Source organism: Anguilla rostrata, chromosome 12, assembly GCF_018555375.3.
Source record: "Anguilla rostrata isolate EN2019 chromosome 12, ASM1855537v3, whole genome shotgun sequence".
Classification (NCBI taxonomy): Eukaryota; Metazoa; Chordata; class Actinopteri; order Anguilliformes; family Anguillidae; genus Anguilla; species Anguilla rostrata.
Window position 1 is genome coordinate 10,865,830 of NC_057944.1, and position 15,452 is coordinate 10,881,281.

Genomic DNA, 15,452 nt, shown 5'->3' on the forward strand with positions numbered 1-15,452 from the left:
TTCAAAGGGGATTAATTTCTTCATCATTTCTTATGTAAGACACAGTTCTCGTTTCATAATGGCAGCCCTTAATCGAGTAATTTAATTTATTTCCACTTAAAGCAGCCATTATTTTTATAATTAGAATGCATCTAAATAGTGAGAAGTTTATAATTACACACTGGAGGTCATTTTTAATGTCTCCTTGAGTTGAATACAAATGTGGAACAGATTTAATTGTGCTTTAAATTAACTCCTTGTCTGCTCTTCACCTAAACATGGCAAGTCAAATATTTAGACTTAACTCCAATTACATTTTTAAATTACATTCAGTATTAGTAGGATGTAACTCTGAAGGATATATGCAATATAGTTTGTATTTATTGTACAATAATAAACACAAAACCTGAAACAAATATATTTTAGTTGTTTAAAGATATTAAGCAATTATAAGCAATATTTTTAATATTGCTTTAACTTGACTAGGAGATGAAAAAAGCTTTTTGATGGGCTGCCACTGAGGTATGCACATAAATCTGTATTAGATATTTTCCTTATTTCTGTTGAATGCTAAACTTTTTTTCTGTAATGATGAAATGTACTAAAAACAAACATAAATAATAATATGCTTAATTGACACAACAGACAAACCACTGGAGGATGCTGTTGTTAAGATTATGCCTTTCAAACTTGTCAATGAACTAAGGCTTTGACAGTTAATATTTACACAATGTTTAGTGAAAATGACTGACTAAAATGACTATGGATTTCATTTAGTTGGATTCATGCCATGACAAGCATATTGACTTTATCATGATTTCTGTTGTCTGTAGTGTTCCAAAACACAAAGAAGTTTAGGACTGCTTGTTCTGCCGCCCCACGTTACAAAATAAGGAACCATTGTCGCTAAAACATTGGCATGGTAAAATAGTCTATAGAGACAAAACCATGGGCAGTAACTCTTATAAATGGTGTATTGTGTGACCAGACTAATGAATGTAAATAAATCTGCTTCAGCCTGAATATGGGCTTGTGCGACTTAAGGGGTTAAAAATGCCGAACTCCATACACTCCACAACAATCTTTGTTAAAATTTGTAGGTAACTAACAAAGTGTTGATGCAGTGTATTGTAAAAGAAAACCTAGCCATATAATCTATTTTCATACACACTGCTACTGACCAGAGGTGACTTCTGCATCCAAAACAGTTGAAAGATTTCTCCTCTTCTGGTGAGCCAGAAACTTATTACATTTTGATTAATGCACAAGTACAGCAAAGTGTGAAATATACATTATACACTCATTCTGCTTGCCATTGTACTGTGACTGAGAGAAATGAGCCATCAAATCATTCATATAAGGACACACATCACTGGTGACAGTACGTCTCCCTGCCAGCTCAGAATATGATCCAGAAACCTGAGAACTACTAACAGAAGATTGATGTAATCTACTGTCCAAATTAATTGACAAGGTCTTCTGGGCATTAATTGCCTTTGGTAATTAACCTACTTTTGTCTCAAGCTGATTGGATAGTGAAAGATATACTCTCTGAAGCATTCTGTTTGTTGTAATGAAAAAAGAATGCACAGGGAGGTGCCTTCATACATAAGGTGTTCCAAATATTGAAATTACCATAGTGACCCACTTTCTGTAAAGATTTGACAGACAGGAAAACCGAGAGTTTGTTATTTTGGTTGTTTATTGTGCTTTTGGTGAAACTGGAAATGGAAGCCTAGCTATTTCAGTTCAGCTTTGATGCCTAAACAATGATTGCCCTCTTTACCTGAGGTGATCTTGAATTCTGAAGGAGTCATGGGATATGGGACACGGTTGTCTATCTGTATATATTTGATAGTCACAACCAGACTCCAAAACTCTCGTCTTTGATTTTGATGTCTATACTGCTATCATATATTATTTATTTAAAAGCAGGATGGGCTTCCAAAGTGTGTGGAGTGTGTGTGTGTGTGTGTGTGTGTGTGTATATATATATATATGTATATATATAATTAACATAATTCTGGACAGGGCTGTAAAATATAGCAAAAATGGATATACTTCATGTTGTTACAATCTAAGCAAATTATATCAAGTTTAACCCAGATGTACTACATCTCCAAAAGTATGTGGACACCTGAACATCACACCCATACGTACCAGCTGAAAATCTCATTCCAAAACCACGGGCATTAATATGGAGTTGGACCCCCTTTTGCAGCTGTAACAGCCTCCACCCTTCTGGGAAGGCTCTCTTATAAATTTTGAAACATGGCTGCAGGTATTCGCTTCTATTCAGCCACAAGGGCATTAGTGAGGTTTGGCATTGATGTTGGGTGTAAGGCCCGACTCGCAGTCAGCATTCTAATTCATCCCAAAGGTGTTTGATGGGGTAGAGGTCAGGGCTCTGTGCAGGCCAGTCAAGTTCTTCCCCACCAAACTCAGCAAACCATTTCTTTATGGACCTTGCTTTGTGCACAGGGACATTGTCATGCTGAAACAGGAAAGAGCCTTCCCCAAACTGTAACCACAAAGTTGGAAGTGCACAATTCTCTTGAATGTCATTGTACGCTGTAGCATTGAAATTTCCCGTCGCTGGAATTGAACAGCCCCAGACCATTATACCTCCTCCACAACTTTTCAGTTGGCACTATTTGGGCCAGTACAGTTGGCACTATGCATTCCACCAAACCCAGATTTGTCTGTCAGACCTCCAGATCGTGAAGTGTATTTGATCACTCCAGAGAACGTGGTTTCCACAGAGTCCAATGGTGGTGTGCTTTACCCCATTCTAGCCGACGCTTGGCATTGTGCGCGGTGATCTTAGGCCTGTGTACGGCTGCTCGACTATGGAAACCCATTTCCTGAAGCTCTTGACAAACATTTCTTGTGCTAATGTTGTTTCCTGAGGTAGTTTGGAACTCTTCTGAGTGTTCTGATCAAGCATTTTTACGCACTACGCGCTTCAGCACTCAGCGGTCCCGCTCTGTGAGCTTGTGTGGCTTATTGATTTGCAGCTGAGCTATTGTTGCTCCTATACATTTCCACTTCACAACAACAGCACTTAGTTGACTGGGGCAGCTCAAGCAGGGCAGAAATTTGGTGAACTGACTCGTTGGAATGGTGTAACATAGGCATCCTATGACAGTGCCACATTGAAAGCCACTGAGCTCAGTACCCATTCTACTACCAATGTTTCTCAATGGAGATGGCATGGCTGTATGCTTGATTTTATGCACTTTTTAAATCAATGGGTGTGGCTGAAGTAGGCAAAATCACTCATTTTTAAGGGGTGTCCACATACTTTCGGAAATGTAGTGTCTGGTGCATGTTCCTACAGTTTGTACCTTCTCTCTCTCAGCAACACCATCACTCTACAGTGTGTATGTCAGTGTTCTTTCCATGTGTCCCTGGGTGTCATGGTTGAACTGGTCTGTTGCTGCCTCTCTACTTCTTGGCTGACTTCCAGCTTATTCTCCCTCTTGCCCTTCAGTCTTAACCTTCCTTTCGGTTTCAAAGCATGAACACTGCCTCTTTGCCTCCTCGGTATTTTATTCACCTGCCACTTGGCCGACAGACTGACTTTCTTCATGACTTTGACTTTCCTTCCTCAATTTTTGCACTTTCATCTCCGTTTTCATAGTCAACATTTTCCCCATCTCTCCACAGCACATTTGCACACCCCATTTTTCTTTAAATATTTCTTCCCCTTCCCCCTCCAACCAACAAGGCAGTACAGCAGGTGTCCCCACTGTTTGTTTTCTACCTAAAATCAGCGAAAAGTTTAGACCCATAAAATCAGATGAGATGACTTATCTGTGTAAGAAATTGCTTTCATTGATAAACGAAGTCCTGAGTAACAAAGCAAACTGTCACATCGTGTGGCTCTCCAGCATCAGGGTTGGGGGTTCACCAGTATACAGCATCTGGAGGCTTCTCCATCATAGCTCATGTCTTCTATGTTCCCTGACATGTTTGCTACGTCTTATTTACCGTTATTTCTCATTTCGTGTTCTCTCTCATGCTTCCCACCACACAAACTTGTGCAGTAGCATTTAACTGCATCCTCTCCACTTCTTCGCTAGGAGTCGTCACTGCATCGACCCTCGAAAATGTTCCTGAGCATCAGTGTGTTCATTCCTCCAATCTGGCACTTTCGTGCTGTCTCCACACAAGGTCTTTGTGCCCCTTTGATTGTCCTCTCATGCTCGTCCGGTACTCAGCTCGGCTCAGTCCTCGGCTGAGAAGAAGGGCTGCTCTATGGAATCCTCTGCTTCAGCCCTCTTTGTTTCCTCCATCACTGTCATGTCTTTCATTGCTGCCATCTGCTCAGTCCTTGTTATGTCTAGTCCATCACAAAACCAGCAAATGGTAATCCGCAGTTGTTTGTTTAAAGATTGTTTTCCTTGTTTGTCCAGTCGCTCTTCAATGCTTCCTCCTTGGTCTTTCCCTTATGCTTAGACGGTGGCCTCCACCTCCCACTGCTGCAGTGGTTGATATTCAAAATCCCTTTTAACAAGTCCTCTCCTGCAACTCTCACAATCCAGCTCCAGACGATCGATGGCTTTCCCCGCTTGTATCCCCGGTGCCCACCCCCCCTCACTGCTCTGACCTCTGTTTTAATAGAACTACCACCTGGCCACTCAGTTTTTGTTTTTTCAAACCACATGCCCTTTGTTTCCTTTCTTCCTGATCACATTACTTATTTCAGGTGGATTCAATGGCAAATGCAAAGGGGTTGATTGGTGTGAAGAGTTGCCAGAATGCATGAATGCTTATTAGGGAATGTGCAAATTATTTTGTTCAATTGCATTGCTTACTTTGAATGTTCAATAGATTGATATTTGTTTCACATTAACTTTGTTAGAAAACTTTACAAGCAATTTTCTGTACAATAAAACGTTGGTGGAAAATAAATTATTACAACCGTAAATGCTCTATTTTATGTACACATTAATCAACAAAAATAAACGAAACAGTATATTTTTATGCACTTTGCAACAGAGTATGAGGAAGCGTTGTTCAATATGAGGAATACAATGTGAATGTATTTTTGGAGCCAGGGGCAATGGGGGAAATGGGCAAAAAGAATGAAAGGTTGAAATAAGAGCAAAAAATGTAAAGTGATCCAAAAAAGCAGAAAAAGGGCAGCAACAAGATCATGTGCTGTTGAAGTTTAAAAAAAAATTAACCCCCCCCCCCCCTCTCAAAAAACAAACAGCCTATGCTTTCAAAGTTCAGACATGAAAGCAATAGACACAGATGATTTGGAGGCACTTGAACTTTGATTAGAAGCGGGTGTTATGGTAAGATAAGACACAACTGAGTTTTTTGGCCTCACAGAGCAGCGGTGGATTTGACTTCATAGTAAAGACACTTGGGCTGAAAAAGACATCATACCTACTGTGCAATAGCCTGCCGGATCTTCAGTGTTATGGGATCCTTTGGAATCCGCTGATCCTAGGGCTACATAAGTACAATAGTATAATTTCATTTACATTTCTGTAGTGTATGTAGTTTGTATTCAGTTTGCAGGGCACAGGCATTCTGGGTAAAATTCATGTTTTAATTTCATCATTTTATTTAATCATTTAATATCTTCCATTCAATGTCTAAAATATTTGTTTCTTGTCAACTAGTCATAAATAAGCTAGTGATTCATTCCTTGCTGTATTGAAATAGAGTTTTAGGGTTCTATTTTACGGCCAGCACATGGTGTGTTGTGAGCCGTCACACTGGCAAAGTGGTATTTTCCTCATGGATTTTGACGAACCCAAGCTTGTTTGTTAATTTCCTGACTCATCATGTGCTGATGTGGACTGCAATTCTGGTGCAGCTCATTGCAATTTTCCGGTCCAGATGTTCACCTGCTCAGACCAGGTCTAAAGCGTAAATCGCAGCCCAGCATCGGGGGGGTTGCTAATTTCACGGCTTTCCCATGCAATGGGTCTCATTCATGAAACGTGTACAATCACATTTGATCGTAAACAGAGTGTAAAAATGTTTACAAGAACATTCATAATTTTTTTTCTCTTATCTGTATTTGTTCATGGCAGTTTCCTTACGCTAATTACATGGACAGGATTGCACTTAAAACTTAAACAGCAAGCACTCACCATATCACACACCTGAGATACGTGCAGATCTCTGTTTTGTGTGTGTCATGAATACCATATTGGTTTTTCATAGGAACATTTTTTAGAACAAGAAAAGTTGCGTGAATTTGGCCCAATGTGTGCATGATCACAGCCTATTCAAAGGTTAATCCATGGTTTTCATGATCATATGCTGTCCAATTTGACTTTGATATAAATCCCACAGGAAAAATGCATACCTTGCATAGACCACAGAAATTGGCAGTATGCCATTCTGTCACTCTAATAATGCATTTGTTTCACAAGATAATGTCTACTGTAAAATTGTGAACTAAACTTGGAATCAGTTCACTGGCCAATACTTCATAGTATCGCATAAAAAAAAATTCTGGACAGTGGTTGTAAGTAAATCTGATTTTTTTTGAGTGTGTAGAATATTATAATATTATGAGTTCACCATATACTGAAATAGCTGATACAGAAACTGGTTTATTTGTATATTTAAATTACAAAATAGACAACCGCTAACAAATGATTTAACCTAGCAATATTATGCATAAGATTATAAAAAACATTTTGAATAATCAAGCATTCAAATGTGCATTTGCATAAATTTGTTTGAATAAATGAAAATATGTAGGTATTACGTTTTCCACTGGCACTGAAACATTGATATGAGATTACGCCATCAATAACTAACTTGATTACAGAAGGTAACTTCAAACAAAATATTACAGATTGTCCAAGAGAAACATGCACTTCAGACATGCTAGTCAATATACCTCCTTTGTTTGCCAGATAAGAGCTAGCTATCTAGAGCAGATGTCAATGTAACTGAGTTAGAGATATGCCCGTTACCTAATAAATAAATACAGGAATCAAAATTATTTTTTAAAAAAGAACAAATGCAAAGTATGCATTTTTCCTGTGGGAGTTATATCAAAGTCAAATTGGACAGCATATGATCATGAAAACCATGGATTAACCTTTGAATAGGCTGTGATCATGCACACATTGGGCCAAATTCACGCAACTTTTCTTATGTAATTCCTACATTTGTTCTAAAAAATGTTCCCATGAAAAACCAATATGGTATTCATGACACGTGCAGACCTCTGTTTTGTGCGTATTAAAGGGAGTGAAAAGAGGTAATTTGATTGGCTATGATTGAATTCAACTGCAACACATTCGCTGATAATATACTCATCATAATCCAGCCTATTTTTGAACCTGCGCCACATGCTTCGAGCTGTGCGTTCCTCGCCTGTATTCACGAAAACACCTAAATTCAGTGGCCACGCCCCAGTGCACGCATACGCCGCGCCATTGCCATTGCCCATGCACCCTGCGACATTGATTCCAGAATATAGAGCCCATAGTGTAAGGCTGTGCCATGATGAGACTGCTGTAGCCTATACACTTGAGTATGGCTTATATCCTTGAAAATACACACATTTACATCCTATTTAGATGCAAATGTCCCACTTATTGTCCATTAAATCAAAATTATTCTAGTAAAGAAAATATTTGAATAACTTAAATGGTCTTTTATGTGGCTTTGCAGTACAGAAATAGGAAAATTATTTACTTTCATTTCAGTTATTTTCCTACAGCCAGTCTAGTCTCATCGCAGCACTTGCCCAAAGTGGCACAGCTAGACTGAACAGCAGAGTGCCTGTTCCCAGTTTGACAGACGAGGCTGTGAGCCAATGGCGAGGTGAAGGGGGCGGGCCTGTCTTTTGCCTCCAGATTGCTGCGTATTCCTGTGTCAGTGTAAGTGTAGAATAATCAATGAGAACTCAGTCTCTCTTCTGCTTCAACCTGCAGTGGATTTAACTCACCTTCACAGAGAAGAGCACCAGGGGAGGAAAACAAGACTACATTAATCAAATAAAAGAAAGGAAAAAATAGGAGAGCATTATATCCCTGTTGGAAAAAAAAAAGAGGGGGGAAATATCCAACAAAAACAAAATCCTCAATTGAACATCTTGAAGAATGTATAATCCTGTCTGCTTCCTCATCTTGTCGTGGGTGTTTGCTCTGCTCATATTTCCAGGTAATGTAACTGTCTTTGCCTCCCTCCCTCCCTCTCTCCCCTCTCTCTCTCTCTCTCTCTCTGATGTTTTTTCCTCTGATTCCTTTTTAGACTGTTATCCTAAAATGCCAGGTGTTACATGTCAGACAGGGTACAGATGCTTCAGTAAACTGTGCTTGCACTCTAAGTGATCTAAGAGGGCATTTTCACTTTGATGTGCGCTTTTGTTTTATCAAGTATTCACAGCCAGTTCTACATACAGACAGAAAAAAAAAAATATATATATATACATACACATTTTCTGAGATTATTGATCTGGGGTATCAGTGGCAAAGCAGTACAGACAGTGGGGATTGCCCCTCCAGGGGATCGTTTCACAAAACTTCCCACAAGCGCAGGAGCTGCTCGCTGTCAGCCAGCACCTCCCCCTGAAAAAACACCTTGTGCTGGGCAAAGAGACGCCAAATTTGCCCTGAAAGTTTGTGTTTGCCGACGCCGGGCGTGGGGTGCCGCTGGGGCAGAGTGGGGGAAGGCAACGTGCCAGTACTGCCGCTTAGCTGGTTGGGAATAATTAGGATAATTGTCTGAGGATCGTCAGGTGAGCGCAAAGGCAAATGAGGAGCCTGCAGAAAAAAACCCCAAAAAAAACAAACAAGCTCCCTGAAGATGATTTCCCCAATAGCAAGAAAACACACACACACTTCTACAGGGGAGCCATGTAGGCATCCGAGACAGTCCAGCAGGAAACAGTCACTCATTTGCCAACGTATTTCAGAAAAAACTGATAAAGAACGGAGATGCAGATTTCGTGAGTAAGCTATTTCAGTTTGATCAGATTTTAAAGTTCTCCACTCATATTATTATCGAGGGGGAAAAAAGGCTTCTAACAGTTTGCATTGGATGAGAGACAAAGTGCTTCTTGAGTAAATACATTCATCATATTGTTGTGATTTTTAAAAATTTTATTTATGGACACAAATACAATTTTATTCATTACCCAACAGATGTGTAGATTGAGAAACAGTCTTGCCAGTGGCATTAGACTGCTAATAGATTGCATTTGACACTATTTCCCCACACGCCTGTGTGTGTGTGTGTGTGGTAATTTAAATTAATTATTGTTGGGTAACCCAAGCTACCACACACCCACACTAGTCTGCCTCATTTTTTCACAGTCTGTTTTGCAGCCACTCAACAAAAGTCGATTACCATAGAGAACATTCCATTTAAATAATCTGTAGCTGTTCCCCACAGTGAATTTTATGTAAATCAAGCCACCTTTCTAACATAAAAAAACAAAACTGTTGAATATTGAACGTTCAATTACAATACTGTAACATCATAATGTGTGAGAGAGTCTGTAGATGTATGACAAATAGCAAGTGTGCTCTTGCAATTAAATGTTGAACAAACTTTACTTGCTGGGAGTGAAGAAAGGACACAGCATCTCATTCTAACCTTAATTGTTCTTAAATAAGTATATTTTTTGAGAGTGGCTGAGGAAGGGACACTGACAGTTTTGTTTTCAGTTTGTCCATAAAGCTGAAAGGGGAGATGAATGCAGTCTCCAGTAATGCTCAAATTCTAGGCATATCGGTGTTCTGTCATTCTGGCTATCTGTACTAAAGCTTGTGCATGTGTTACCGTTTTACACTGTTAAGATACCTTTGCCTAGACCCAATCAACTTTTTTCTTAAACTACTTTTGCAATATGCAAAGTTTTTCTTTAATATTTGTGAACTGTGCTCCAAATTGTTGCATTGCATGTCCAAAAGTGTGTGGACACCTAACACATACAATGAGACAGTTTGAGAGGAAATAAAAATGCAAGGGCCACAGCTGGAGGTCTACAAAACTTGGTTGAATATTGGGGACACAATGTCTCCAAATCTTCCATCAGATACTACCTCCATGAAAATTTTTGGATTTTGCTACAAGGCACTTTAACACTTGAAATCAGGCATTATGGTCAGAGGAGACCAAAATTAAGCTTCTTGGCCACACAAGAACAGTGAGTGTGGCATTGGTAGAAGGATGTTGATGGTGGAGGGTTTTTGAAGTTGTGGAATTTTTTGTTGCATCTACTGGCCTAAACTCCACCAAGTACGCATTTTGGCCAGAAACCGGGCTACCTCTGCCAGGGAGCTCAACCTCTGATCCTCTGAAAAAAACTGATCTTTAAGTGAGCCATAGATCTCACGCAAACACCAAGACCAACCAAGATATGGTTAGCTGGCAACAAAATGTCAAATGTATTGTTTGAATGGAAGAGGGTAGTCCACTAACAGATATGAAGGTTTGTGAAAGTTTTGTTTGGTGGAATATGTTCCAGTGTGTTTTCTAATCTGATAACATTATACATAACTCAGAAATGTTTTCTTTGCAAAAGAAGAGTGCACAAAGCACAACACACAGGGGTGTGAATATCTGTAACAATAATTGAAGAAATGTGTTCTTTTGGTTGATTCTATTTATTCATTATTAAAATAATTTCTATTGTATATTTTCCACGTCTCTCAACATCTCCAGGCCTGCGATGCGAAATGTATGGCCAAAGTCAGATTGTGCTTTTACCCAGAAAATAATACCGCTAGTATCAACAAGTGGAAACACTGAAAGAAATGACAAAACCACAGTCAATTGTTGGGGTTATATCTGGATGAATAAGTCTACGCTTTAGAATTCTGTACAGAAACATTCTGAATATGCCTTGTATGTTGTTTGAGTGAATGGCTGGTTGTTGAGCCTGTCACTGGCAGAGATACAATACTGAAAGAAACATTTGTACAATAAAGGGACCTTGTGTGTAGAATGCTTGATCATCTATGACTCACTGAGATTTGTTCCTTCTTACACTTACGTACACTGGTGACCTTCTTCAGGTCACAATGCAGATGGTGCCACATGCTTTCCAGTACAGATGATGTGGTAAGACAGTATTACATCAATATGGTTAATTAATCAATTAATTTATTATGTAATTAAAGCCAAGCTGTGAACTACCATGTCAGGTAGTTGCCTGAGGTGAGGGGGAGGGAGGCAAACAGATTTTGGGGGGAAACTTTTTATTCAAGGCACAGTGTGCTGTACAGTTTACAGACCTGCATTGTTTTGTGAATTTTAAAATGGCCACAAAATGGCCAACGAAAGAAACATCACAACTAGCTAGGCCAATAGCTTGCTTAGGCCTACATAATACATCAGTGTAAAAAGCCAAAAAAAGAAGCATAATTTGGCACACAGGCTCAATTACAATGCACATGTTATTAATTTATATTTCCCAACTCATTACTGGGCTCGGAGTAGCCTGCCAGCTAGCTAGGTAGCAAGTATTGCTACAGCCATGCTCTGCGTAAAGTTTAACCATTCTAGCTAGCTACAAACAATCACCTTACAATAAAATCCAAATGTTACAACCTTGACACTTCCGCTCTCCTCTAACTCTCAAAAGCTACAGGGGGCAATGTGCAAAGATTGGGAACAATCTACAATACCAGTGCTCTCACTACCCATGGAATGCTGTGTGTTGGGAACGCAGGACATTTGACAGTTTGTATTTTGCACTAAAGGTACAAAGGTGGTCCAAAACTAAAGAAAAAAATGTTTTTTGATTATACGGTCACATTTGATTAAAATATTAGATTTTTATTTATTAAGATGTTTATTTGCTTGCATAAATATGTACGGCAAAGTGTTTAAGTTTACTTTTATAATAGTATCTTTGTTAAATAGCTGGCAAGTGGTGATTATCAGCCGCCATTAAATCAGTGTTATTTGGCTAACAAAGCTAATGGCAAACAGAGAGTGAGCTGTGCGTACAGAAGTTAGGAGAGCTTGAGTCCCCAATTTATCACATCATTTGTGGTAAGTAGCTCAGTGGACCGGAGTCTTAAAATATGAAATATTTAAATAACTCATGAGGGTTACGGTTATCCATATTTTCGTTTTATGGTCAAGGTTTACAGTTTAGCACAGTGACTTTGCTATATAAAAAAATAATAACTACTAAGGCACAAGGTGGCAGCCCAATTCAAACTATAACAGGCTGCGGGCACCATCAGGAACCCAACACAAATCCCCTTGAAAAGCACATCATCTACTATCTACAAAAGTATCAGCATCTCCTTCAAATTCAGCTCCCGAGCTCTGACGCACTTGATAGAAAGTAACCTATAGCCGGTCTCTCTTGCCCAGTGCTGCTCCTCAGGTAGTCATTGATTCATTTTGATTAAAAAAAAGATTCATTCTTTTAAACAGCATTCTGCTCTTGTGACTGTGACAGGCAATTTCATAACAACCGCAGTTGCCCACGCACCTCACCGAAGGTTACTGGACGACGTTGAACAATACATGTAGTGAGTTTGGTCAGGTTTATTCAGAACAACTGAGTTCAGATTCTAACATAACGGAGGGACCTAACTCCTGAAAGATAAATTTCTAAGTTAAAAATGTCTAAGTGGCAATGGCATTGGGGAAGAGATGGGGATAACAAAATGGCAGAAACATAAAATTACAATTACAATGCTTCCAAGCCATATGCCCAAATATTTCAAATATAAATTTAACCTGATACGTCTGATTAAACATTTATGTAGCACACCTGTCGACCTCCACCATCTTTGATCTCAACATCATGAATCATAGAACAGCCATTTCAAGGATAGGCTTTTAAAAAAGACCCTCAGTAAAATTATGTTGACCAAAAAATATAGCTGTGAAAGAAACAAAAAATTGTGCCTGAGGATAAGGTGGACCAAAACCAAAGTTTTTATTGGCAAGCTCTGTCAATATTCAGCACTCAGAACAGGCATCTTTTCTGTGATCTGACCTGCTTAAAAGCACACGTATAAACCTTTTTGTACTTCGGCAGACGGGGGAATTGTTGGATTAAAGCTGCCATGTTTTACGTGAAGCCTCAGAGCCTCAAATAACCCCACATTCATCAATGGTTCAAAGAATATAAATGATTTGTCTTTATTTAAAGCTTTATCTAATGGTAGACAGATGTTCCCAGCAAATAAAGGTGTGTCTGTATGTCAAAGGTAGCCTGGTGTTGTTCTAGAAAAGCTTTTACTGGCTTTGAAATGTAAACCTCATTTAAAATTAGATCTTGCTAACACAGAAGTTTTGTTTTTCTATTGAAGCTTTAGACAGGAATTACTTGTGAGCCTGTGAACTGTGCTGGACTTGAAAGCAGACTACAAAAAAAAAAAAAAACAGAAGCAGGAATAAACCCAGTAATAGAGGATGTGTATAGTACATTCTTCAGTTTGTAATTCTGTAATGAAAACTCGGTCACCCTTGCTGTGTCTAGAAAAGCATACAATGGAATACATTTGTTAAATTGTGAATTGATTGTATTGCAGGGAAATGTGTTACCCTCAGTCAGCAAACCAACGATGTTGCAGATATGGGAGGACAAGTTCACTTTAAGGCAGTAGGCAAATACAAGAAGTTGCAGTTTTGAGACTATTTGTGTTTTAGTTAAATATTTTATAGAGTATGCCATGAGGCAGTATAGCAAGGGGGGGAAAAAATGTTTGAATTTCTATTTACTCTTTTCTCTTGTTCAGCAAAAGGGGTACTGCATAAAATGTCTAGATACTCACATCTCATGAGTAATTTATGACTTGTGTCTGAGAAAGGCATTTTGTTTTCAAGGAGTATTTTAAAGAGATAAATTTATTTTGAATAATTCAGTGATTTCAAAGACTGATTTCATAGTAAAATCTGAAAATGAAGAGACGAGTCATGATTGCTTAATTTCAGTGGAAAGAAGTTCTTATCAAAAGAAAAGGCGTTGTTTTTGCAATCAGTAATATGTTTAACTGACAAATGGCTTCCATGGTTCCACTATTAATTTCAGCTGCTTTTAATGAAATGGTCTGCTGATACTACGATAGGGTTATTGTTCATTGCAAAATTCTTTGCACTTTGGTATAGCTTTGGTATACATGGCTTAATGTTTCTACAGCCTCTGAATTTTCTGGATACTTTATAATGCAACATTCACAAACTCAGTTGATGGATTCCTCTATTATTTTTAAATAACTACATGCATTGAAATAATTACTCCTGCTAAAATGAGTATTTTCTGTGAGGGGCATGGCCTGCAGAATACTACTAACCCTAATCTGCAACAAATAGTCATCTTTCTCCCGATGAAAAGAAGAAATGGCGAGTCTTTCACAGATTTCCCACTCTGACCTAAAACCCAACCAAAACGTGTGCGTAAAAGAAAAAGGATATTCATCGTTTAAACGCTGCACATAAGACAAAGAAATAACCGGAACAAAAAGCACAAGTCTTCAGGTCCAGCCACACAAAACTGGTCCACCAAAATCTTCTCCCATTCAGCTGCAGCAGGCTTTGTAGGGCCACAGGCAGGTGACGCCAATCAGGTAATTAGCAGCTCGTTAAGGTAGAGCACAGGTAGAGAGAGAATCACAGATCACAAGCAGGGGATTAATTAAAGCACGGGCATGTAACAATGGGCAAACTGTGTGTTACCGAATGAAGATAATGACTGGCTATTACATTTTTCAAAGCAGAATTTCTATATTTTGATGTGACTTTTTGCATTGACCAAATTGAATATTGATCTTAACATCCGAGGAATGTACTTGCTTAAGGCCCACCAAGGGGAGGTTTTGCTGATCAAACAAGCATGATCAAATGATTCTCCAGGCTTTTCTACACTATAAGGCCCTTGCTTAATCATATGTAATACTTACATTACATTACATTCATTTGGCAGACACTTTTAGCCAAAGCGACGTACAATAAGTGCATGCCAAAGGTCATTGGAACAACTACAAAACACAGGTCTGATAAGGTACAATACTCATTTTGTACAGTTATTCATAGCCATAAACACAATAAGTCCAGTTCACACAGGAAGCATAAACTAGGTCAGAAAGTCATGTTAAGTTAAACTAAGAGGTATGGCAACGAGCTCCACATCAAGTTAACGTTACAAGTGCAATATAAGTGCTGGATGGAGGTACATGTGTAACATGAAAGTGCTACAGCAGTGGTCTCACACTCATTGCCACAGAGGGCCTTGTGTATGCAGGTTTTAATTCCAACCGATTAATGCTGCCTTAATTGATTTCAATTACGCATGCAACCATATGCATTTACCTGCATTAAAGCACAGAATATAAGCAACGGTTGTTATTTAGACAACACAAATAACACATTTCACTTTATAATGCATTATGTGCAGACCTACAGTCCTAATTCAGCAAATTATTGAGCTAATGATATAATCAAGGTCTGGGACTGAAATAAAAACCAGCATACACACGGCCCTCCATGGCACTGAGTTTGAGACCACTGTG

General features: G+C 38.8%; 1 protein-coding gene across 1 annotated transcript in view; it reads left to right on the plus strand.

Annotated features, from left to right (window-relative positions):
* The first annotated feature begins 7,839 nt into the window (after positions 1-7,839).
* LOC135236071 (opioid-binding protein/cell adhesion molecule-like) overlaps positions 7,840-15,452 on the plus strand; it is a 296,427-nt gene continuing 288,814 nt past the window's right edge. The window contains exon 1 of the mRNA XM_064302241.1: positions 7,840-8,130. Coding sequence (XP_064158311.1) covers positions 8,070-8,130 — 61 coding nt within the window. The 5' untranslated portion in view covers positions 7,840-8,069. The remainder of the gene's footprint in view (positions 8,131-15,452) is intronic.